Source organism: Gouania willdenowi, chromosome 7, assembly GCF_900634775.1.
Source record: "Gouania willdenowi chromosome 7, fGouWil2.1, whole genome shotgun sequence".
Classification (NCBI taxonomy): domain Eukaryota; kingdom Metazoa; phylum Chordata; class Actinopteri; order Blenniiformes; family Gobiesocidae; genus Gouania; species Gouania willdenowi.
In genome coordinates, this window is record NC_041050.1 from 39,683,899 (window position 1) to 39,711,279 (window position 27,381).

The 27,381-nt window shown below is 38.7% G+C and overlaps 1 protein-coding gene across 4 annotated transcripts in view; it reads right to left on the reverse strand.

The window, feature by feature from the left end:
* Positions 1–27,381, reverse strand: part of sema3b (sema domain, immunoglobulin domain (Ig), short basic domain, secreted, (semaphorin) 3B) — a 92,031-nt gene that overhangs the window by 21,603 nt on the left and 43,047 nt on the right. Inside the window, exons 1-5 of one of the 4 annotated variants that reach the window (XM_028453954.1) lie at positions 21,117–21,541; positions 16,234–16,359; positions 6,768–7,131; positions 3,906–4,063; positions 1,759–1,821 (exon numbers count right to left, since the gene is read on the reverse strand). In XM_028453954.1, the coding sequence (XP_028309755.1) occupies positions 1,759–1,821; positions 3,906–4,063; positions 6,768–6,966 (420 nt within the window). In that variant the 5' untranslated portion in view covers positions 6,967–7,131; positions 16,234–16,359; positions 21,117–21,541. Of the gene's footprint in view, positions 1–1,758; positions 1,822–3,905; positions 4,064–6,767; positions 7,132–16,233; positions 16,360–21,116; positions 21,542–27,381 lie in introns of those variants that run through there. The other 3 variants (XM_028453953.1, XM_028453956.1, XM_028453952.1) reach the window with 3 other exon arrangements.

The following is a 27,381-nucleotide window of genomic DNA, read 5'->3' on the forward strand; positions in this document are numbered from 1 at the left end:
AGAACAACTACTTAACAGAGATCCTGGAGACACACATGGAACTATGACGTTCATATCAACCTCAGTCCACACGCTTTAGGCAATAAATATCACATTAAAGGTATAGTAGACGATGTTTTTTTGGCTTCAACTTTCAGGTGAATCATCAAGACTATTGGTCCTTCTGGTTGTCAATCATTATGGTGCTTATGTAAGGATGTCGTATGTGCTCATGCTCGTGTCTGGTGTGCACCGGATCCTTTGAAAATAGATTTTCACTTACTGGTGGCGAGTCTGACATAGTGGGAAAAGTGCAAATCTTCTTTTGGAAGGTACGCTTGTAACAGCGCTGTTGACTCCAACTTTAAACAGAGCTGTGCACGAGGAAAACTGGGCTTGCGCACGCTTTCTCCTGCACGTAGACATTCCCTCTTAGAAGTAGGTAGTGTGTTGCATGTGCAGACGGCATTTCTTTTCTAAACTTCTGGAACATGGTCTACAATACCTTTAATATTCACAATAATAATGGCTTAGATTTATATAGCACTTTTTTTGAGGAAATTCAAAGCACGTACAGAAAGCATTATTAATTTACACCAGTCACTCACATCAGTCATACCGGTAGTGGTAAGCTATAATGTGGCCACAGCTGTCCTGACAGAAACGTGGCTGCCATTTTGTACCTTCAGCCCCTCTGACTACCATCAACATTCATGCACAATTCATATGAGGCAATGTGGGTAAAGTGCCTTGCCCAAGGACACAAAGACAATGACTTGGATAAAGCGGGATTTAAATCCCCCACCCCCAACCACCCACTCTACCGCTGAGCCACGGTCGCCCCCTTTTTAATTTTTTAAAAAGAAATGAACGATCAAAAAGGCTTGAAAAAGCCTTAAAATGACTCAATGTTGTCCTTTGATTATTTTGCCTTCAGCCAAATTCACCTATAATTCATCACATTACTGACTACTGCAGCACATTTGTGAAAGTTTATGGAACTATTTACGTTTAAAAGCATGAATGAGGTCCTGTTTCCTTTGTACAGTCTCCAGTGATGAGCTCTATGCAGGAAACAGGACAAGACAAAGCATAGCAGCGCTGCGCTAGTTTATTAGCGTGGTTAAAAAGTATTATCAGTGATAATATGGGCTTTTTTAAAACACATTTCACTTTATTTTAAATTTGTTTTAATAATTCATTCTTATCTGTTCTGAATGTGTGTCAAATTGTACTTAAATGGCAACTGAGATTATCTACACGAGGTGAGATCTGATGGTAGCGTACAATCACGTCACTATTGATAAATACTGAGTTTACTCTCCTGTGCAGAAAGATGAAAAATACTTCTGTGTTTTGCAGCAGATTTGATGAAATCAAGAAGTGATGCAGGAAGTGGGCGTTCTCCTCCTGATATTACATATGATCTGTTTAGATGAGTTATCTCAGCCTTTGATGATTCCCATGACTACAGTGGAATAAAAAGTTGCTTTGTGTAGCGTTCAGGAGGAGGCGGGACCTCTGCACCCCTCACATTTTACATGTGATGGTCCGTTAATCACAGCTTTGATATTAGATATTTATGCTTCACTTAAAATGTTTAATTCAACCTAATAAAACATAGTTCTTCATGTTTTAGAATATTCCACGAAGGATAGGATTTGATTAACTTCTTCAACCTTGATTTGTCAGAAGTAATGAAAGTATGAATTATTCACCACACGCTCCCTCTCATTGTAACAGTATCATATAGAAATGATAGAGAGATCAAAGACTTACAGTGATGTCTTTTCCTGCCCAGTTGCATTCCTCCCTCCAATCAACAGGAGCAGGCCAGTAAATCTGAAACACAACAAGCAAACAACAAGTCATCTAATCTTTTCCCAAAGGTCTGTGATTTTAGTACAACTATCTACTGTATCCTCCAAACTCTGCAAGATGTGCCCTTTTTAAACACACTTTGTTCTTTGTGTAAATCCTGTTTCCCATTTATCCTCGTCTTTATTTTCCACTATTCAAATCTCTCAATCACACCCAGTCCTCCCACACTGCAGACACAGATGCATGTGATTTAGTCAGTGATATATGATTCCATATGGATTTTAATAAGTTTACTGTGCATGCTTGTCTTACCAAAACCAATAAAAAAGTGCATCTTAAAGTATAAGTACAACCCAAATCTGCTGAATCCATTCATGATTAGTTATGAACTATTTAAACTGAGTTTTTTAGATAAAATGTTATAAAGACTGAATGCTGTCTCGCTTTTGGCTGAGATGGTCCATCACTGTTGGCCCCGCCTTCCTTAAAACCTGGTAGAAGACCAAACTGGAGAACAGGTCCCTAGGTGACTCCTTGCCACTGTGTGTCCGTATCCTTAGCTTTGATAGATGAATTACATAAACAGATCCACTGGGTCTCGATCACTAAAACAAACGTAAATGTCACTTGTATGAAGAAAAATATAGGTTTTAACTGTAGAGTTCAGGTCAGGTTTGGATATAAATATCTGAATACCTGTCGGGTTTGAGTCGGACAAAAAAATGCTGCCCAATCCGCACTCTAATTGTGATTTATTTACTCACCGTTCAAGTGACTGTTTATTGCAAGGCCTCTGCAGAACGTGGTGGTTTACTTACACTTTAAACTGAAAGTATGGGCCATTTTCTCCGGTCTGGACTTAAGTGGTTTTTACGTGCCTCTCTCCGTGCGTAAATTGACCCAACACGCGTTAGTCTGTGAATGAAGGCGGTCTGAAGCAAAGGAGGCGGACTGGGCCATGATTTCATTTTTTTGGGCTGTCCTGAAATCACGGAACATGGAGTTTTCCCAACGCTTTAAATGTCATTGAAATTTGAAAAAATGCCTTCATTGAAAAACAGTGCAACAGATGTCGACGTAAACCTCTTTTGTTTACGGAAAAAGGATCAAAACAGTTCTGCAGGGGGCGACAGTTCCAACTCTGAGGTTTGATCGTAGACAGTGAAGCAGAGAAGAAGAGCTCTCCAAAGGGGACTTTACTCTCCCTTAAACAGCGTGCTGATACGCTCTGGTCCATTCTTTGGCCAACTGTTGGATTAAAGGACTTCACTTTACTGTTTTACATCAACATCTTTAACTTTTCCTGATTATTTAGAAAAAGCAGCACAAGTTGTTATTGTGACTGAAAAATCTACTAAATGATGTAAAAATCAGGCTAAATGTTTCACTCCAATAGAAAACCTCCCACCCTGGACACAATCTGTTCAAACTCCTCCCCTTCGACAGACGTTACAGATCACTGTACACCAAAACAACTCGTCTTAAGAACAGTTTGTTCCCCCAGGCTGATCAACGCTAAACAGTCACACAGTGTCAGACCTGGTTCTGTGAAATAACCCTGGAACTAACTGTGAATGTATTTAAATATTCACCTGCACTACTCATCACTGCACTACTGCACTGTTATTATTATTATTATTATTATTATTATTATTATTATTATTATTATTATTAATAATCTAAAACAATGTGATGTTTACAGGCAGTGGGGCCTTGTGACATCATCAATCACATGATTTATAGATGGAGAAACACAGGCTCTAAAACTGTAAACTAGTCCCATTTTTAAAAGTTAATAAAATGAATATGGTACAAAATAATGTGTTTTGTTAGACATAGATCTACTAATAAGGACATTTAGAAGATTTTAGGATTTATTTGTAAAAACAGTTTACTACCAATAATGCATGAAATCCACATGTTTAGAAATGTGCTTTTGCCCATTTCTGATAAGGATTTAGAAGAACACAGAAGGTGTATTATTCGTTATTACAGAGAACTCATCATGTTGAAGTTAGCGAAGCAACAAATTAGCAACGATTAGCTGACGGCTCATTCCTGAACAGTGTTCAAAGCAACAAGCGTTTAGTGCGTGTTGTGCTCACCTTGTGTTCCTGTTTAGCGATGTTGTCTAATGAGAGCGAGAGCAGGAAGTTCTTGGCTCCCACAAAAAGTCGGCCTCGCTCTTCATCCAACAGCAGAGCGCTGAAGCAGCACGATCGCTCCAACTCAAACCGTCTCACTCCATGAAACTGCTGCAGCTCTGGGTATTTGGATTCAAAATGACAACAATATCAGCCATAATGACATCTAACAATGATTTTTAGTGTTAGACAATGATGTTTAGTGTGAAAAACAAATCACACCAAAGTATGATCCTATATATATATATATATATATCATACCAAAGTATGGTCCTATATATATATATAATTAGAGACATTGTAGTTAATTAATATTGATTAATCTAAATTAATTATTAAGTGTACAACAATATTTGACACAAGATTAAGTTAAATTAAGACACCCCTAATGATCGGATAGGAAAGACAATTACAACAAAGGATTAAATCAACAATGATATACTGTATATATTTTTGTGCATAAGAAGGTCATGAAACAGTAGATGATGCTACAATGACCTTTTTGTCTTTAATAATAATAATAATAATAATAATAATAATGTATATAATATAAATCTTATTATCTGTTATGATTCTCCACTTACTTGATGCATCATAAATATCAGCCTATATCAGAACAAGCTTGTGTAAAATCACCAAGTCTTTGATTTGACACAAATCACAAAAACATTTTTTGGTGAATTTGTTTAGATAATAAAACACGTGTGTCTATGGAACGTCACTACAACAGCTTTCACACAAAAGAAAATATATCTAAAATACCATGTCCATCGTCATTTACTGTAAGTTCTTGTAGAAAGTTATTCTGCAACAATTTTCTTAATTATTGTTCCTCCATCAAATTTGCCCTCATTTATTAACCTTGCGTGAAAACGGGTGCAAATCTGAGTGTTCGTTTGGTCGTATGACAAGACCACCGTGTGATTTATCAAACATTAATATCTGACCAATCCCAGCGTACAAAAAACCTTAAAATGACTAAATGTTGTCCTTTGTCTGTTGTTTTTTTGCCTTCAGCTATAATTCATCACGTTTCTGATTAAATACTGCAGCACATTTGTAAGAGTTTAAGGAACTATTTACATTTAAAAGCATGAATGAGGTCCTGTTTCCTCCGTACAGTCCGTCATCATTTGCTGCTGCATATAAATGTAGCATTAGCAGCTGCTGCATTTAGAAATATGACAGGTTTCTTTTTTTAAATCATCCCAACAACATATTATAGCATCATTTTTATAATCCGTCATCTGATGTAACCGAATCCGTTCAATGTCAACCCAATTATTCAAAGATTACAGAAGCCCTAAATGTTGCAACGCCACAATCATGAAGTTATTTTGAGTTGTTTGAAGGTGAAGAGGAAGGTGCACATTTCTCTCTAACAGTGTTTATTAGTTTAATGTCTATTTCATTTCATTGTTTTGCTGCTGATTTAATTTTGAGTCCCAGGTGAGGCTCCACCTGAGACCAGTTGCTCTGATTGGCCAGCAGGTTATAAAGCCAGGCTGCTGGCCAATCAGAAGAGACTGACATCTGAGTGAAGGAAGATGTGAATGCGCTCATTTTTCTTGACACCAAAAAAAAACTGTAAATTGAAAATAGAAGGTTGTATTAGTGATATATCAAGATACAGTATATCTAGTTTTCTATTTTGGTGTTATAGAAAATAACAATATAACCTATATCAATATATACATTTCTTGTTTTAAAATACTTGTAGATAGTGTCCTAACCCAGACGTCCCCTAAACAACTACAGAACTCACTCACACATGCTGTCCTTATAGGAGAAAAAGTGTTTGTTAATAAATGTGCCTGTGTGGCGTTTTTCATCAGCAAATTTAACCCAAAATCTGGCTTTATATGATTTAAAAATATTGTGTATCACCATTTTTGAAAAAAATGTCCGCCGCTAACGGCTATGCTAACGGCAGTTCAGCATGATAAGATCGCTGCTTCCAACTGTGCATCAGAAACGTGTCCTTTTGTCTTTAGCTGGTGTTGAACACAGAACGTCCTCACGGACATTTAGGAGGATTTAGAGACTCTAAGTGTTGCAGAGATAAAGATATCTCTGAATGTGTAACGCTTCACTTCCTGGTCACGTACTTTAGCAAATCATTAATGGAGAAAACAAATAAAGGTGTTCGTTTTCCGTTTTTTGTTTTCTGTTCTGAAGCAAAAGAGCTTAAATTTGAAAAACAAGGAGTTTTTTGTTTTTTCATTTTGGTTTTGGAAACAAATATCAAATAATGAGTGTTTTTTTTTTTTTTTTTCGTTTTTCATGTTTTTGTTTCATAGTGAAAAACGAATGAACGAATGATACATGATTCATATCACCCAGCACCATGTTGTATAAACACCTACTATCTCTGATACAAATGTTCTTTTTCCCTTTCATTCCCTGTGTTTTGTACTGACGTGTAACAACCACAGTCATGTGATACAGTGAAAAGTGTGTCCGTAACACACAGTACAAATAGTTTGCCAGCTTCTTCTCTGTTGATGATTTATTTTTACTTGTGATTACTCAGATATTCTGAACACATTGTCTATATTCTCCTATCTGTGCTGTCAGCGTTCTGTGAGCCTCACCATTTGGTTCCATGTCCAACAAAGCTCACAATGCTGGAACACATCCCTGCTTTATGTGGTTTAGTTGTTGGACATTGTGTGGTCTTATCTTAGCAAACCTTACACCACATTAAATACACTGTAGGCTTTAGGAGCAATTAGAACCCAGAGCAGGAAAAGAGTGTGTACACAGTGAAGTCTCTATGATTATAGGAGGAAACACAGTGAAAGTCAAACCTTCTGTTCTTACCTTTGTAGGAAAGCTTCATACGTGGTGAGGATGAGGAGGGAGGAGATGAGGAGGAGGTGGCAGATGAAGAGGAGGAGGAGGAGGAGGAGGAGGAGCGGGTTGTGGTGCTGGGGGAAGCAGCAGCAGCCAAACACGTCATGGCTGCCATCATCATCATCATCATCATCATCATCATCATCATCATCATCAAGGACATCATTTTGGTAAAGATGTAAAAACTCTGATCTTGGAAAGAGTTCTGGTGGATTTTCTTCTCTCTTCTGTTTAGGTGGTCAACAGTTTGAACCTGTTTGTCCTTTCAGAAGCTGATCTGACCAGGTTCACCTTTCACATCTGAGACGAGAGCTCAGTGTTACACCTGCACCTGAAACGCAGACAGAGAAGAAGAGCTGATTTTAAAAGAGGGATCCTGGTCAGGGACCTTTATCACCGTTTTCTGGAGTTCAGAGTTCTGAGATTGCATAAAAAACGTCAAATTCAAACTAAACCGTCCTGCCAAAGTTCATGAAATTGCTTTAAAAATCCAAGTAAAGTGGCAGTAAAATAATAATAAGTCAAATCTTTACAGAAACAATAGAAACAAACAAACAAACTCTACCTACAGTATGTGGAAGAGGCTTTAGGGCGTGTTTTTTTAAGTTGTTACCCCAAACTTTCAGACAATAAGAGGGGTACGGTTGCATCAAGTCACAATAAAATAAACAGTGAATTGGAATCTAGAATTTGCTTAGATTTGTTAATTACTGAGATGTTATTAGCTATTTTGTTTTGTATGTACATGTGATGTGTGGAATCCATGTGAAATGGATGAAAACTTTAAATTTGACGTTAGTGCTGTGAAGGCAAGCTTTTTTCATTTGAGGCAACTACTAAAGTCTTGACTTTCAAAGCATCACTGTGAAATACTGATTCATGCTTTTATCTGGACTATTGTAACGCTCTGTACACCAGCATCAGTCAGTCCTCGCTCAACGCTGCAGTGCGCCTTCTAACAGGCTCACAAACACATGTTTCACCTGTTCTGTGTTCACTGGCTCACAGTCCAACACAGAACTGATTTAAAAAGGCCTTCCCCTGCGTTATCTGTCTGATCTGCTCGTATCCTACACCCTCGCACGTATCACAAACTTAGAGGTTGTTGGTCCCAAACTATGGAATGAGCTTCTTCTGTACATTCATTCCTGTTTTTAAATCACACCTTAAGACACACATGTTCTCTTTGGTGTTAAACCAAGGTGTTACTGTTCCAATTGCACTCTGTGATGCCACTGTACTGTTGTGTTTATAATTGTATTTTCATTGACCTGTTGTACAGCACGTTGGTCAACTGAGTTGTTTTTAATAATGCTTTATTATTAAATTGGATTGGAGTTCGTCATCAAATACTACCACCATAATCGTAAACAAAAGCCATCCACTCTCTAAATAACCAACACACACCATAGACACCAGCATCACAACCAATGTATGGAAAATGAAATACTGTTTAAATGTGTCTCCTTTTTAATATTTCATACCCATGCACTTTTATACTGAGTAACTTTTTATTCTGACAGACTTTCACTGTATCTTATGTTGTTTTTATGATGATTGCTTAGGGAGGGGCATGTGCTTCTGCAATAACAATAAAATGATTCTATTTTATTCTATTCTATTACTGCCAGAAATGTTGTTCTCTGTTACCTCTTCAATTTCAGTATAATCAATTTCTTACAGTTACTAAAAAAAATTCCCTTTAACATTTATTTAAAGGGGATCTCTGCGTCACACACACACACACACACACACACACACACACACACACACACACATTTGTGGACCATTAGATCAGAGGCAGATTCATAATTTCTGGCAGGCTGCTGTCCGTGCCAGCCTTTATTAGGGCCACACCACAATAATCTCTGGCGCACACAGTGAGTAGAACTGTGAGTGTGAGACAGAGATACACTCGACTCCTGCCAACTCAAGCTTTGGCCCTTCAGTTTGCGGCCCTGCCAGCTTTCTTCCTTTCTCTCTCTCCTCCTGCTGATGCTCAGGTTCTTCATCCCTCACTCCACCCTGGCAGACGTACAGTGTCTCACACACACACACACACACACACACACACACACACACACACACACACACACACACACACACACACACACACACATCTCTCCAGTGCTGAGGACTAATGAGCCGACGTTGACACGGATGGATGATGAATGAAGTCCATCAGCAGAGCAAAAAAGTGCTGAAGTTAATGAGATTGTGGGTCAATGTTGACCAATGTGGGATAATTGCTATAAAAGCTATTTAGTACCGAGCAGCATTGTTGTTTTTAATCTGGTTAAAAAAGGTCACAAAGTGCAGTTTTTTTCTTTAGCCTGGCAATAAGCCACACCCACTTCTTTAGATTTTTTTTATGAAAGTAGGTGTGGTAATGCCGCCGTTTCTGCTCATTTCCTCGGTTTGAAAGAAAGCGAGCCAATCAGAGCCGTACAGAAGCAACGTCATGTCTCCTGATCCACGCAGTGTCAAAACAAACATGGCGCCCACCACGGAGAATATTTGTTTTAATACTATTTCTTTTATGAGGAGGTTCTTATTGTCTTCAGTAAAAGAAGATATGCAACTCAGCATTTTAGATATGAATGTAGTTTAAACTGAATTTGGTCAAAGAATATTGAGCGAAATAGAACATAAAATAGAGCATAATACATGTGACCACAAGGCAATGGCAAAAAAAAGTTAGTCTTAAAGTGACCTATTAAACACCTGCCAATAATCAGACAATAAATCAAAAATGTGAAACATTTCTGCATGTATGGACAGGCAGACAATATTGCTGAGTCGAGGATTTGCCATTCGGTATCTTAGGGATGTTTTAACGCATCACATGCAGGAAAAACTGCGCTCACATGAAGCGAACGTGACTGAAATGCGTAAAAGAGGCTCAATGTGAAACAGGCTTTTGGCTTTCATTTTGTACTCTTTTTTTACTTGATTACAAAATGACTGCTAGCTAACCCTACTGCTAGCTCAGCTAACACACTCTGGTCACGGTAACATGGTAAACTCAGGATTACCATAACTACCTGTCAACATTGAGCTGCTGACTTTGAGAGAACCTATGCCATCATCAACAAGAAGTTCCACAGTGTGGATGGGAAAATGAATGGGATATATATATATATATATATATATATATATATATATATATATATATTTTTTTTTTTTTCTCTTCCTTGTCCCATTTATCAATTTTCCTGAAATTTTCATCCAAATTCGTTATCTTGCTAACGGACAGACAGACATGCAAACGGAGGCTAAAACATAACCTTACCACTCTGAGCTTAGTGCTGCTTCTGCGCTTGATGGAGGATAATATTAAATAAAATGCTCAAGAGGCTCAACTGGGGCTACATAAATTCCTGATGGGGGGCTATAGCGCCCCCTAGCCCTGGTGTAGCGCCGTCCCTGAAGAAGAGGCTTTAAAACTGTAAGTCTGTACCGTACTACACGTCGTTTTCCTTTGCCAGTAACGTTTAGGGAAAAATATCTACGCTTGTTGCTCTATTATCATCACATCAGCTCTTTGTTTGATTGGTTAATCTGAACTCAAATGCCTTGTTAGCGTTTCTAGACTAATAGCCTGTATTAAACATTGAATAAAGAAGATTAGGATGGATTCCAGGCTAGGTTTTTACTAGTGCAGTAAAAGTTTGACCAGACGATGTATTTTATTGTTACTGCTTCAGTTGTGGCCAAACCACAAGTCAACCACGGTCAAGAATGAGGTCATTAGTTTGTCTATGTCATGTTTGAGACACACACACACACACACACACACACACACACACACACACACACACACACACACACACACACACACACACACACACACACACACACACACACACACACACACACACACCTCTGTCAGAACTTTGGACTCTGGTGAGCCAGAACAATAAAGCCTTTGAGCAGACACAGTCTCCTTTATTATATTACACCTCACAGTTGGCACTCATTAACAGGCACACAGATGGCTCCTCCCCCCCCTTTTTTAACGTTTTAAATCTTTACTTCTTCTCCACTTCTGAACAATTACCTCTATCACTGCCCCTCGTCTGTTGCCCTCTGTAAAAAGCCCCTCTTCTTTCTTTCTTCAAGTGAAATAAGCTCCATAACATTACTCTGCTAAAACGTTCTTTCACTCAATAGAGAAACAGAAAACTTTCTGTCTGCAGCACTTTTTAGACATAAAATACTCAAATACAAGTAAAAAGTAGCTCAATAAAATAGTACTAAAAGTAAAAGTTACTAGTTACTTTCACCCCCTATGTTTATTTTTGGTAATAAATCTTGGTACGGCTCCTTTGCATACAGTAAACATCTCATGTAGAAACTTAAAAAGGAATACATGAAATTGGATAAAATGAATTGGAACTTTGATTTTTTTTTCAAAGAGGCATTTGAATAAAATTAAAGGTTTGTCAAAATGTTGAGAAACATCCTCCCGTCCTTTCTAATTGGTCACCCTAACACCCACTAGCATTAAATGAAGAACTACAGTCTGAATACATAAGATACAAGCTCTGTCTTCCCTGAATACATGCAGCACCACGGCCAGATGTGCTGACTCTGAAAGTAGAAAACACTCAGCGTTGGATTGGCTCTGGCCTGGAGACAGTAGGTGTTTAGGTGACCAATCAGAAAGAAGAGAAGGAGTTCCAGGGGTCGTCTACAATGGCCCGCCCCTAAATGTCTTTAGCCAGTTTTTTGTCTGAGCGTACATTTTCACTCAGAGCGAGCAACATCAAGGTGTGCGTAGAACAGCGTCAACGTGAGCTTGCCAGTTATTTGTGTGAGTGTGAAACACTGCTGCGTGCACGAGTAGTCTTAATTTGTGCGCAAGTGTGTAAAACTGCGCTCTTGACTATTTACATAAATGTGACGCTATAATTGTCTTGAGGTGTTAAATGCACCGCAGGGGGAGGTAACGGCTCACTTGGGCTTGATGGTCTTGTTGGAGGAGGTGGGGCAAACGGCAAGTCAAAAGGGCATGGTTAATCGTGCACGCAAAACGAGATGACGGTAGTACCGTGCAACGCTTTACTGCATAAAAACATTGTGCAAAGGCGTTGTCGGAGGTGCTCGTTGGTCAGATGGAGAGGTCGGAGATGAATGAAGAGATGGCGTTCCCAGAGGGAAATGCATTAAAGGCATCACAGAGGACAACCGTAACCGTCAGGACTTGCTTATCGTTTGATTTATTTTTAATAATATAGTTTTTCTTACTGTCAGTAAAATCTACACATTTATATATAGTTGACAAGTTGTCAGTAGAAGTGAAAGCATGAAACAATCTGTCATCATCAGCGTGTCCTATACGTAGACTTTGGTTGGTTTGATAATCCAACAACCTTCAAAACATCAAAGACAGAAGCTACGGTGAGTCTCACAGATCCATTACTGTATTAAACATCTGTTTTCTCTCTCATTCTACATTCCCATATACTGTATGCTGCACACGAATAACTCTCTTTATCTCTTTTCCATACTCTGTGCTGTCTGCTTCTGAATAATCTTTGAGTAGGTTCGTTAGGTAAATAGGACATCATTAAAAAACAGAGAAGACAAAATGCTTATTTTACTCTCCAAAGACAGTAGACGAGTTACAGCGAGATTTAAAGGGTATGTACCCCCTGCCCCCTCCCCTCTGTCCCCGCACACACAGAATCTAAACGCATCAGAACTTCTAGCTAATGAGCTAAACATGAGCGAGTTCGATAGTGCGAACACTTTTGCCACAGAGAGGTCATTTAAGGTGGCGGACTTTTCACCTCCAGTCTCCTCCCACCAGTCACAACCATGGTGGTCCGGAGCCATACATGTTTGAGCCTTTAGCCCAGACAGGATGAGGGGGGAGGGGGAGGTGGTGGAGATGCAGGAGAGGATGGGTGATGTTTCTGAGTGGTAGATAATGGCCCCACCAGCAATATTCTATTGTTGTGGTTAATAAAATAACACTGTTTGGGACTTTATCGTCATGCCACACCACCGCTACAGTTTGCAAGGAGGCGGGTGTCAGGTTTTATAGGAGAGGCGGGGCCAACAGTTAAAGTGATGATGCAGGGGTTTCATGAGCTTACCGCTCAACCAATAACAAGATTCCATTGTAATAGCAGCATTCAACCCTTAGTGGGCAGTATACCAGACATTTTGCAGCTAAATACGCAAAATTAAAATACTTTTACTTAAATGTGAAGAGTGGGACTAGTATCAGTCAACAGCACTATTTAATACCCAAATACACATATATTCAACAGAAAAAAGTTGGTTTTGGGTTTACCTACTCTTTAAGCTCAGCTTATAAAATAAATCAGAATTTATGTAGTTTGCACATTTTTACACTCACTATTTAAACTCCTGTAAGCTACTGTGAATAATTTGGGAAAACACATATAAAAGCTAAAACAACACCCCAACACAAGTTCATACAAACATGCTCTACACAGTGTTGGCACAGACTAGTTTTACAGATAATGGATCTATTGAAGCGCAGAGACAGGAGAGCTCTCATAAGCTCACGGCTCCCAGGCCACAACACAACAGGACAGAGCTTAACAGGAATATAAACTTCCACATACCCCGCAGTATGTAAACACACACTTGTGAATAGACAGAAGGGCACACTGAGGCCTAGCACAGAACATAACTTGCTGTTCTCAGACTCACATGGGATAGATAAAATATAAACAACTGCAGTACAGCTCAAGGTCGGGTACTTTCAAAGAAGTGATAATAGATGCTTGGTGTGTGTGTGTGTGTGTGTGTGTGTGTGTTTCTGTGTGTTTCTGTGCTGCAACCATGCAGCATTATTTCAAGAAGAACATCACACACACACACACACACACACACAGTAGACGTCACAGTCCGTGGGAGTGACGTGCAAGCAGTGATTCCCCTAAAGTCCTGCAGCTATAAAAGGAACCACTGGTCCCATTGTTCCACACCACCAAGCTTTGTGTGTGTGGGTTTGTGTTTAGGGTGTGTACCTTCTAAAATTTGCCGTCATGAAGTGTGGAAACTGTTTTAACCATTAACACATTATCATCTCACCACCAAGGCCTGAACTCAGGATACAACATTGCAATTGTATGAAGTAATATTAATGCTTCAAAGAATAAACCAATTCAAAATATAAAAATATATTTTTTTGCACTGACATTCCAACAAAGCTTCATGGCGGACACTGTGCGTGCTCCGTACACTCACTAATCTGTTGTTCAGTGAAGGCGGAGTAACGTTGATAGAGACTTTTAATGCACCTTGGATTGCAGCAGTTTATGGGACTACAGCAAAAATAAAGCAGAAAATGGCCGCCAGCCTGATTTTATCATGAATTTACAACATTAAACGATGCATTGACGCATTTACACACATTGTGGTTGGTGCAAATCTTGAGATGGTCTATATATACATATATATATATTTATTTATTTATTTAATTTTTGCTTTCTCTGTCAAGAATCTCAAACTCTGCCTATGAAGCTTTGTTGTGTGTGTGGGTTTGTGTTATGGGTGTGTATCTTCTAAAATTTCCCATCATGAAGTGTGGAAACTGTTTTAACCCTTAGCACGTTATCATCTCACCACCAAGGCCTGAACAACCTTGGGTGTGTACGTTAGTATGTGAGGGAAAAACGAGGTACACATTCTTCTATGTAAGCTGCACAGAAGTTCCATAAGGCTTCTTAATAAACAGCCATTGCGCCTGCTGACACTTGCATTCAGTTCAGCTTGAATAGACACAGCGCTGCAGTATGCCAAGAGGGAGTGGATTAAATAAAGAATAAGACACAGAGACAGAGAGAGAGAGAAGCTGGGATCTGTGGGGTGGGGGGTGGGGGGGTAGGCTGGGCTGGACAAGCCGTCCTGTCAAAAAGCAGCCGAAATGGAGACGGGCAGACAAAGCGGACCGCCTCTAGGGCGAGATGGGCTTTAGCGGAGTGGGGTTAGAGTGCAACCCTACAGTGCTGCATGCACTAATGAATGAATGGATATCAGCAGTTTAACTTGTAGCCCTCCACTTACACAGGTCAGGCACAGGAAGACAAAAGGAGGCGACGCACAAAGAGACAAAGAGAGTTAGATAGGGACAGAAGATGTGAGCAGGAACATGGAAAAGGTAGAAACAATGGAATGATTAAAGGAGCCGGATCAGGGACAGGACACGCACTTACAGAATAGACAGTAGAACAGGTAGAATCTAGAAACCTAGTATGGAATAAATGATGCAATGGTATAAAATCTAAATACAATACATGACGGTGCAGAGAAAGACAGGAGCAAATAGAAGAATAAGTGAGAGATATGATGAAAACTGAAGCCCGTGGACCCTCGAGTCTTCTCACATGCATATAGTTGAAGAAAAAAACAAAAAAACAGAATGTGATGGAGGGAGGGAATGAAATTGTGATGAGGAGAAAGGAGCCAATTGTTTTTCCTGCACATGGAACCGTTCGTTCCTCTGGCCTGTGACCAACTACTGGAAGCTTCTCTGATACAGAGAAATGACAAGTGGAAAGCAATGGACGGATGGATGATGATGAAGAATGAAATGGAACATGTGGGAAGAGGAGAGGGAGAATCCCAGGTAGCGTAGAAAGTTTGAAACTCTTTATAATGGTTTAATGGCGTTTGGTTTGATACGTTCTACAGTCGCGTATTTTGATCTGTGGTGGATTGTTGGGCAGAGCCCCTCTAAATACACCAATTTAATGAAACTCAACAATTTTTGGAGGATTGTAATTTTTGACTGCAGTCATTTTAAAAATCAAATTGTTCAAAGGACTCAATTTTCCTGAAATTATTTCTCAGAATTTCCAAAAATGTAATAAAAATGTGTCACAAAACTAATGAAGAGAAAATCCTGCAGGGTCTGATATATGTCACTTATTGCCTGGATATTGTCTGTATATACTTTATGTATCATCATCGTCGAAAGGCAAAGTTGAGGAAATTATTGTTGAAATCGCTTGTTTTCCCGCCTAAAATCTGCAACCCGCTTAATATGAAACTACTTTATGTTTGGTCCCTGAACTAAAATGAGTTTGACACCCTGTTATAGAAGGTAAAAACTGAGACACAGAAAGACAATATAAGGAAAATAAAACAACTACATGTCAACATCAGGCCTGAAGCCAAAAGGCCCAAAAACAACAAAACAAATAGAAAATATCATTAAATTAAGCTTTCATGGCTTTCATCTCCAACCGTTTCACCTTCACCAAGAGGCTGCTGGGGGACCAGTGTAGCAGTAACATCAGAGACCCAGAGAGAGACCACAGGGGGCCCTTAGAGCCCACAACCTCCAACAGTGAACTTTGTAATGAGGGTGCCCAGATGGACGGAGGTTCAGGAGGTTGTGAAAAGAGTCAGAACAGTTTTAGCCCCAGGCCCAGGTGGTGTTCCATACCCTGTGTTCAAGCTCTGACCACAACTCCTTCAGGACTTTTGGAAGACCTTGAGGGTGATCTGGTGCAGGGGAAAAGTGTCAGGCCAATGGAGGTGTGCAGAGGAAGTGTGGATCCACAAGGAAGAACTGTAACCAAGAACCAAAAACATAAAGACCATCAGACGCTAAGTGTCGAAGGCAAGATCTTTTTTAACATCATGTCACGACTAACAGAGTTCCTGCTGAAGAACAGCTACATCGTCACCTCTGTTCAGAAGCGTGGGACCCCTGGAGTGCCAGGATGTCTGGAGCACACAGATGTGGTGATACACCTGATCAAAGAGGCCCGTGAAGGGAAAGGAAGTCTTACTGTACTTTGGCTCTACCGCACCAATGCATTGGCAAAGAGGAAATGCAGTGAATGGCTTTAGATCAAGATGTTCAAACCCTGGCTGGGACACCGGCCAGAGTCGGATACTGGTCGGGTCTCCTGGGTGAGAGTTTCTGACGTTGAAAGACCTGGAACACCCAATGACCTCAGGTTACACCACTGATGATGTGTCCCTTCAACATGTTTATTTTACCAAATTATGTTTACCTTTTTGTGTTTTATTTTCTAAAATTACATTGATAACATTTGTTTGGAAGAAAAAGATCTTCTGAAACCAACACAACAAATTAGTGTCATAGACATGTACAGTATAAACATACATTGATGTAATACTGGTAACAATTGACTTGAAGTTTTATCCATAAGGCTGATATTACGCTGTTTTTATCTGTCATTGACATGACATTAAGTGTTGTTTGGTAAATTATGACACCTATTGGAGCTTTGTTGGCATGTTTTTGGTTAGGTGGAGAGATCTCGTGGGGTTAGGTAGGGTTAGAGGTTAGGATTAGGGTTAGGGTTAGGGTTAGGGTTAGGTAGGGTTAGAGGTTAGGATTAGGGTTAGGGTTAGGGTTAGAGGTTAGGATTAGGGTTAGGGTTAGGGTTAGGGTTAGGTAGGGTTAGAGGTTAGGATTAGTCGTTAGGGTTAGGGTTAGGTTTAGGTAGGGTTAGAGGTTAGGATTAGGGTTAGGGTTAGGGTTAGGGTTAGAGGTTAGGATTAGGGTTAGGGTTAGGGTTAGGGTTAGGGTTAGGTAGGGTTAGAGGTTAGGATTAGTCGTTAGGGTTAGGGTTAGGTTTAGGTAGGGTTAGAGGTTAGGATTAGGGTTAGGGTTAGGGTTAGCTTTAGGTAGGGTTAGAGGTTAGGATTAGGGTTAGGGTTAGGGTTAGCTTTAGGTAGGGTTAGGGTTAGGATTAGGGTTAGGGTTAGGGTTAGCTTTAGGTAGGGTTAGAGGTTAGGATTAGGGTTAGGTAGGGTTAGAGGTTAGGAAGAGTCAAGGTTTGGGGTTTGGCTAACGTAGGGTTAGATGGTTAGGTAGGGTTAGGTGTTAGGTAGAAAAATAATTTCAACAAATAGTCTGTGAAAAAGCTGTAATTTGATAGGTGAGGTGAAATCTACTGTGAATTTTTACTGCCTCTCAGATCAGAAGTGGAATCACGCCATTACTTGACAATGATAAAATAACTTGTTGTCTATTCCATAGATACAACCTTGTCTCATTCTGTCAATGAATCCCATTATTACCTGTATTTTCCAGAAGTCTGATGAATTCCTTACACAATTCTCAACCATACATTCTGACACATGCAGCAAATACATTCAATTAAACTGAGCTAGTGTTAATCTATGTTAATACTGATATAAAAAAAAACTATTTTGATACCAGTAGCTTCAGAGTTGGCATGTAGCTTGTTTCTGTAGCATGAAGTTTGGGAAAAGATCCAGGGACAGAACGTTGTGTCTGTACATGTACGCTGCAGGGCAGAGGGACTGGAAATGTTGGACGTCTAATCTAACTTGGCAGGTTTGGATTGAGCCCAAGTGAAGAAATGTTTGACTCATAGTTACAAAATTAAGGAAAGCATTGCATAAAAGAAAATAAGTCTATTTAGCTTCTATTGAAGGTGTAGAGGGTCGATGAAGGACAGTGGTAACACATCAACATCAGCAGATTGTAGACTTGTACCGACAACTTCTAACACAAGTGGAATATGTCAAGATTTTAAAAGTGATGTAGCTGCTCCATTACCTAATTTTCCCCTCAACTAAAAGGTCACCTTAGAGGCAAACATACAGTAAATATATCATTATCATTAATTTTCTCCTAAAATACATGTAAATTAAAGTAAAACGAAGGACAAGCTCATACTGGCCACATTTACATGAGAATAAATATTAAATCATATTTAAACTGACGTGTAATTACTTAATTCTGAATGAAAATGGCCTTCCTGAATTAAACTTAAATCTGAAATAAGTGGCTGGTTTATTCCAATTCTAATTTATTTTATTTACTTATTCATTTATTTAACAGTGTACATTAATCTTCATACAGATTTAGCGAGAAGGCTATTTTTCATCTGTTCAAAGAATGAAATGTCACCCTAAAAGAATACCAATAAAATGTACAGTGAAAAATGTAACATATCACACTTCTATTTACATATTATTAAATAAAATAACAGTATTTGATAAGAGGCAATCATCAGATATTAAAACATACAAGTTCATAAAATAAAACAAAATATTAACCCTTCCCAACCCCCAGGCCAAAAGCGGAATTAAATAAAGCCGAATAAGCGTGTTTTCCATGTAAAACCTCAATTCAGAATTATTATTTCCACGTAAACACGAAGCAGAACATTTTAATTCAGAATAATTTTATTCAGAATTAAAAACATCATGTAACCGTGGTCAATGTTTAGAACTAAAGGCTCAAGAGTTTTTTAAGAGTCACATTATTGAAGCAATAGCAACGTGGGAAAGTGACAAAGTGACAGTTTCACACACACACACACACACACACACACACACACACACACACACACACACACACACGTGCACGCTGTCAAAATGAAGGAGCTCTTGGCAGAAATAAATGACAAGCATTTAAAGGATTTAAGGCTGAAACAAAGTGAGACACAAAAAAAACAAGACTTGGAGTCCATGAGCGTTCTGAAAGAGAAGAAGAAGAAGAAGAAAAAGGCTGTCGTGTACGGCTGGTTGCTGGTACGATGCCAACTGGCACCCAATCATAAATGGAAATGTTATCATTCATTCAGGTCTGTGGCCAGTTCAGTTTGGCTCTGATATATTTCTATATTTTAATATTCAAGGAATGAATGAGGAAAGATATATATTGATCTTTTAGCTGTTAAATGTTTTCTGTTGCACTTTTTAATCATGTAAAGAACATTGAACTGCCACAATACATTTGCCTTGCCTTGCCTAGTATGGCATTTTCCAAACTTAGGGTCGGGACCCCATGTGGGGTCACCTGGAAATAAGATGGGGTCTCCTGAAATGTCTAATAATTGTTTAAAAAAAAAAAAAATTACGGGTAAAAACAGATTAAAATTGTATTTTTAAAATGCTTTGAATTATTATTACTTTTCAAATACACATCACACAAATAAATAACTGTATCCTATACTCAAATATAAATCTGGTTCAAATGAAATGCAGTAGATGGAGCATTTGTCACTTTGTTTTTTACGAAAGAGGATTTGGCGCCAATTTTGATGGAGAAAATAATTTTGGGTAAATCGAGAATAAAGTCAAAATGTCGAGATTAAAGTACAAATTAAACCCAACTTTGAAGTATAGTCTAACGCATTCATTGATACACGGCATTTTGTAGACGCCACAATGTGCAGTTTGTTGTCATAAATGGTGAATTGGCCTTTGTCAGATTCCGTAGATTTTAAGTTATGAACAAACCTTTGACTTTTGTCACGATTTTGTATTTTTAGTTCATTTTTGAAATTTTTACTTTAATCTCAAAATTTCAACTTTATTTTCCACATTTCGAATTTATTCTTGATTTACCCAAAATAAAACTCAAAATGGGGTTACAAACATAAAAATGTTTTAATTTGAAATTCCGTCATGAGACTTCCTCATAATGATTGTTGTTTTGTCTTTCTGATTATTAGGCTGAGGAAATGGGTCTTATTGGGTAAATGAATATTATTATTTTTATTATTCTTATCTTTCAGTTTATGAAAGCACATTGAACATATTCCATATGTTCTTAGTCGTATTATTTCTGATCAAAGCCACTTTATTGGGTTCAGATTGTGGTTTTTCTACCTACTGTATATGTTGTTGCCCACATGGCACTGAGTTCATAAATGTAGCTGTACTTAGAGTCTCATCATTTTTTACTTCATTTGAACAAAATTTATTGGCATTATTTTATTTAAAAATGAATTCCAATTGTGAAAAGATTGAATATCTTTTATTACCAAAGATAACATTATTGGGTGAAAGTAACTCCCGTAGTAACTTTTACTTTGACTACTTTTTAATTGAGCTACGTTTTACTTGTGCTTGAGTATAATTTCAATCCAGTAACAGTACTTTTCCTTGAGTACTCTTTACACCTACATGTGATGATGGCTGAAAATATCAGTTTAACGTAGGAACACAGAACTACTGTTCTCAGGTGATGAAATCAAAACCTTAAAACCAGGAACTCTGGTTGATAACTCCCAAATCATCAGGAAATCAGAGCCACACAGGGTAGGGTTAGGTTCTTAACCCTCTGGATCTGATCCAAACAGTTCAGGTCAATTCAACAGCCCACATGTCATCAGCTTGTTTGGGTTGGTATCACAACTTAGTAGGGTATGGGGAACGTAACATCTAACCAGAGAATCTCCTCCAAAGAACCAGTAAAAGTAGCAAAACAACCAAATCTGTTTGAGTGAGCCTGAAGACATGAGAAGATGTCCTGATGGATGCATGGATGGATGGATGGATGGATGGATGGATGGATGACAATGAACTCACCTGTCCCATTTGCTTCTTCACTGCCAGAAAGAAATTCCACCAATGTTCAGAACATTCCAGGTTTGCATCTGCATCTACCTGAACCCAACAAGCCTCTGGCGACTCTTTCCATTTCCTCAAATTCACTTTCTTTCCACGGCAATAAGAACAAATCCAACGTATCCATGTGGCTTATAATTATAAGTACAGTACAATCACCTGATGCTCAAACTACATACAAATTATCTAAATCAAATAAGATCAATGTAGTTTTTCAGTATCTGTAAATCCATTGATTGAAACGGTAAAAAGGCAAAAAAGAAAATAGAACTGAACCAAAACTGTTCAGTGAGTGTTTGTAAAGTCTTAAAAAGCAAAAAGCGATCACAGTGTATTCTCCAGTCTGTAGTTATAGGTCTACTGATGAAGGCAGCACTTCAGCTCCACTTAGAAACACACACACACACACACACACACACACACACACACCAAGCTTCTGAGAGAGAGAGAGAGAGAGAGAGGGGAGGGGTGGTCACATATTGTGTGCGTGTGTGCGCGTGTGTGTGTGCGTGTGTGTGCGTGTGTGTGTGTGAGAACTCCTGGCGTGTGTGTGTTAAGAAGCTTGGTGTGTGTGTGTGTGTGTGTGCGTGTGTGAGTGCGTGTGTGTGTGTGTGTGTGTGTGTGTGTGTGTGTGTGTGTGTGTGTGTGTGTGTGTGTGTGTGTGTGTGTGTACCTGGGTGGAACTTCTTAACAGATTTTTATTGGGATCAGTAGTTTTAATTTGCGTCTCCAGCATAATAAAGTTTGGCAATAAAAACCATGTGATTTAAACAGTTTTCTGTTTAAAATCTGTTTAAAAGCTTCATTAGTTTTCAAATTGTCACCAAACTGCAATGGATTGTTTTTAGTTTTTTTCTTATAATCTATGACGGCAGCAAAACGGCTCATTTAATTTAACTCTGTAAACCTTGACTAAAAACTCTGTTTCTCCACATATTTTAGGGATTACTGTATATATGTATATATAATATATATTTGTGACAAGGGACAATGCACATTAGTGGACAAACATGTAAATGTGCCAGATTGTAGCCACAGGCTAGTTTCCATCTGTTTTCTCTGACAGGTTCATGTTGTGTACAACAGAAAAAACTTTTTTTTCTTTTTTTTTTTAAAAAAAAGAAAAACTCCAAACACCAAAATCAGCAGCATAAAAAAAATAAGACATTTATCTGAACACAGACCAGTGATAAAGTGACCATTTGTAGTTAAAGTGCATAAACCAGATGATAGAGTGCTAAAGTAAAAACATCATTTTGTCTTAAATAAGAAATTATACCAGCATGTTAGCTGCTACATGTTTAGCATTGAGGTGTTAGCTGCTTCATGTTTAGCACTGAAGTGCTAGCTGCTACATGTTTAGCATTGAGGTGGTAGCTGCTACATGTTTAGCATTGAGGTGCTAGCTGCTACATGTTTAGCATTGAGGTGGTAGCTGCTACATGTTTAGCATTGAGGTGGTAGCTGCTTCATGTTTAGCACTGAAGTGCTAGCTGCTACATGTTTAGCATTGAGGTGGTAGCTGCTACATGTTTAGCATTGAGATGCTAGCTGCTACATGTTTAGCATTGAGGTGGTAGCTGCTACATGTTTAGCATTGAGGTGGTAGCTGCTACATGTTTAGCATTGAGGTGTTAGCTGCTACATGTTTAGCATTGTGGTGCTAGCTGCTACATGTTTAGCATTGTGGTGTTAGCTGCTGCATGTTTAGCATTGAGGTGTTAGCTGCTACATGTTTAGCATTGAGGTATTAGCTGCTACATGTTTAGCATTGAGGTGTTAGCTGCTACATGTTTAGCATTGAGGCGCTACCTGCTTCATGTTTAGCATTGAGGTGCTAGCTGCTACATGTTTAGCATTGAGGTGCTAGATGCTACATGTTAGCATTGAGGTGTTAGCTGCTACATGTTTAGCATTGAGGTATTAGCTGCTACATGTTTAGCATTGAGGTGTTAGCTGCTACATGTTTAGCATTGAGGCGCTACCTGCTTCATGTTTAGCATTGAGGTGGTAGCTGCTACATGTTTAGCATTGAGGTGGTAGCTGCTACATGTTTAGCATTGAGGTGTTAGCTGCTACATGTTTAGCATTGTGGTGCTAGCTGCTACATGTTTAGCATTGTGGTGTTAGCTGCTGCATGTTTAGCATTGAGGTGTTAGCTGCTACATGTTTAGCATTGAGGTATTAGCTGCTACATGTTTAGCATTGAGGTGTTAGCTGCTACATGTTTAGCATTGAGGCGCTACCTGCTTCATGTTTAGCATTGAGGTGCTAGCTGCTACATGTTTAGCATTGAGGTGCTAGATGCTACATGTTAGCATTGAGGTGCTAGCTGAAGCTAGAAAATATTTGGTGACCTTCAAACACAACTGGGCTTTAGTTTTCCATCCAGTGTTTTTTTTAAACTCAAATTAACGCCCATGAAGCACAACAACAACTTCTCCTTTGGTTCTCCTGTTTATTGTGTTGTGGTCGGTGCATCAGTGTTAAGTGTAAATACTGGAAAGAAAGGTTCCATTCTGTTTGGAGTGAAAAAAATTAACTGTTTTTTAAGTGCGTTATTAATTAATCACAATTAACGCATTTAAGTCCTCGACCAAACATATATATACTGTATATGAACAGAAAAATAAAAACTACAATATGTAATTGTTAGTCTAATATAATTGACATTATGAAATGTACAGGGAATATATATTCAAAATCATTCAACAATACAATCTACGGTACTCGCTCCGTTTTAGGGGTCGCGGGGGTCTGCTGGTGCCTTTTTCCTGCTGTTATCAGGTGCTATAGGCCGGGGTACACCCTGGACAGGGCGCCAGTCCTTTGCCGGCCAGTATTCTAAATCCCATATACTAAATCTATATTTTTTAAAGGTTTTGAATTGATAAATATCCTGTCTTTACTACATTCTGTCTGACAGCTTAAAGGACTTGGATTTTATGCAGAGTTTGCATGTTCTCTATTACATTAGCATGTTTCTGAAGCATTCCTCACTGTAAAAAAGCATCAGAGTCAGCAGTAGTAGAGTCTCTACAACCCTGAGCAGACCCAGGAGCAACAGAAGGTAGACAGATGCAAATGAAATACGGGATCAACTGGAGGGGAAAATCAATTAAAGTAACGCAAATTATTTCTTTCATCTTTTACCGACAAAGTGTTTCAACTTTGCACCAAACATGGATAACAGATTTTGATCTGATGCCCCTTTAATCGTCTATTTACTACGTACCGTACTATTTATTTTCATGTGTCTGATTCAGACTGAGGGAACATTTTCTGACGCAAACACTCAAACATTCCTTAATGTTTAAATGCTCTGAGCTCAGACATCAAAACTATTTATGTCGAAGATATGATCATTGTAAACGTTCAGATATCTCGTGTGTGATGCAGCTGTGAACAACATGTGGACTGATAAGCCTGCGCTGAACGTACTGTAAGGGGGTAATTGGCCGTCATTTAAAGACTATGAGGGTTTACTTTATCCTCTGCAGACAACACAGTTGAAGTGTGGGTCAAATATTTACAACAACAAAACAGCCTCTGAGCAGCACATACAGGTATGAAACAGTCCTTCATGTATGACCTGTTTGTCCTGGTGTACCAAGGCTGTGAGATTCCAAAATGATTCAATCCACAGAGACAGACAATCAAAGACACACACACACACACACACACACACACACACACACACACACACACACACACACACACACACACACACACACACACACACACACACACTACTACTACTATGATAATGTAACCCTCCTATTAATCTTTTGTGTCAATTTGACACCATTCAGTGTCTATCATTCTAAGAATTATAGCTGACTTCATTTTTTTTGCTTCATATTTCATGACTCCTCCTAATTTTATGAGTTCATTTAATTAAGCATAAAATTATTGCACGCATTGGTGTTCCTCTGCAGGTACAGAGTTGATCATTTAGAGTTAGTACCTGACATGGGGGTGGGTACAATATTCCCATGAGAATTCTGTCTGTAGGAGAACGTTTACTGTCAGTGAGGTTTTGGAACAGCTCTTTCACAGTAAACGTGACATAGAGGAGAATGTATCTGAGATTGAGGAGCACCCATGTTACAGAAAAGGAGATACAAATAAGTAAAATATGTTTATGGGAGGAAAGGGGGGTCACAAACTGTGAGAGTCATAAATATGCACCCCAAATTAGAAAATATTTGAATGAAAGATTTTCCAGATCCACCAACTCCAAAACTGAAAGTTTGATCTGATGGTGGCGCTGCATGAAAGGTCAAAGGTCATCATCACCACAACCAATAGGGTTCATTCTCTAGTGTTTATAAATGTTTTTTTTGTATTATTTTTATTTTAACTTGTTTTATTTTTGTTCTGTAATGTGTGAACTTGTATTTAATCCTTATTTTAGTGTTTCTTTTTAATTGCAATATTTCTTGAATGTCTGTGACACAAGTATTTTCCCCTTGGGATAAGTACTTCTGATTCTGACTATGAAAAAGAAGAATAAAATAAGTAAATAAATATGTTTAAGAGAGGAAATCGGGGGTCACCAACATCAATCACTGTCAGTCACTGTCAATCACTATGATTAATTGTAGATTTTCAAGATACACTAAGGTTGAGGTTAAACCTCTAGTCAAATGAACCTAAGATGGAACCAGAATGCTTTCACAAAGTAAGGGAGCAACACTTATTATTTCAAACTCCAAGAACACACTGGTTACGCTGTGTGTAGAACATCTTAACAGATAAAGATGACCTTTATTCGTCCCACAAAGAGGAAATTTGCAGAATTTCAGCAGCAGAGTACTGTCTTGGTGATCATATTGCATTAATAGTTGCATAAGGAGTTAATTTCACTCATTCCAGCAGCAGATGTAGTACAACGCCTGGCAACCCTGGGGATCATAACTATAGAAGAAAACCTACGCTCACCAGTTCATAGGTCTCACAGCAGGGGGTTGGAATGTGTGTGTGTGTGTGTGTGTGTGTGTGTGTGTGTGTGTGTGTGTGTGTGTGTGTGTGTGTGTGTGTGTGTGTGTGTGTGTGTGTGTGTGTGTGTGTGTGTGTGTGTGTGTGTGTGTGTAAAATATGCATCAATCTCAATTGAACTTTATACACGTTTAACAATCAAAGCTGATTGCGTGTATGGCCCCCGCTGGCCTCCTGTCATAAAGCAGCCTGGTGTCTAGACCAATAGGATCAATGGATCAATGGACCAATGAACCAATTGACCAATGAGACCAATAGACCATTGGGACCAATAGACCATTGGGACCAATAGACCATTGGGACCATTGGGATCATTGGGGCCAATAAGGCCAATGTTCTAATAGGTCCAATGGACCAATGGGGCCAATAGGCCACATGGTGACTACTGTGATCCCTACAAAGGCTTTTATGGCAGAAGAAGCTTTTTTGTGTTTCTAAAGCAGATTCAGGCTCAGTTTCCTAACGACGTCCTGGTGATTCTTTGAATCTTTGTGTAATTACGAAGTCACTGAACCAAAATGATCTTTAGATGGTGTCCAGGTCTCCCACCAATACGTCCTCCATGATCAGCTCTCTTTCAGCAGGAATAATCACCTCTTTGAGGAAAATATGTAACGTTTCTACGGCTGTAAATCCCACTAATTCTGTTGAACTCTGTAAGCTGCTGTATGTACAGAATATCCCTTTAGTCATGTGCTCAAACTTATGTAATTCACTAAACTTAGTGCATTTATTGTTAAAGTCGTAATAATTTAAGAATAAAGTTGCATCTTAATAAAATTGTTTATATTGAAGTTTATAAAAGATTTGGGGTGGTTGTACATTACGGCAAGTTTCTGCAACAAAATTTTATTAAGTTTTTCTGCCTTTGTTTTGCCTCAATATGTAAAATTCCAAGTTAATGATATGAATTGCTGAGTTGAAAATATTATGTGCTAACATAATAATGCTTTTAGAAAAAGAAATGCCTTGTGAAAAAAAGAAAAAGTTCTTTGGACAGCTGTTGAAAAAAAATGTTGTTTTGTGCACTTTTAACTGTTAAAAAAATGTGACCTTTACAGAAAAGAATGAGTTCAAACAGAGTTTTTGTTGTTACACAATAAAAAAAATCAAGCACAGAATTGTCATTAACAAATGAAGTGACGTCAAAAAATCATTTACACATTGTAAAATATACTTTGACCTATTTATTGACAAGCATATTGTAATCTGATTACATTAGCAG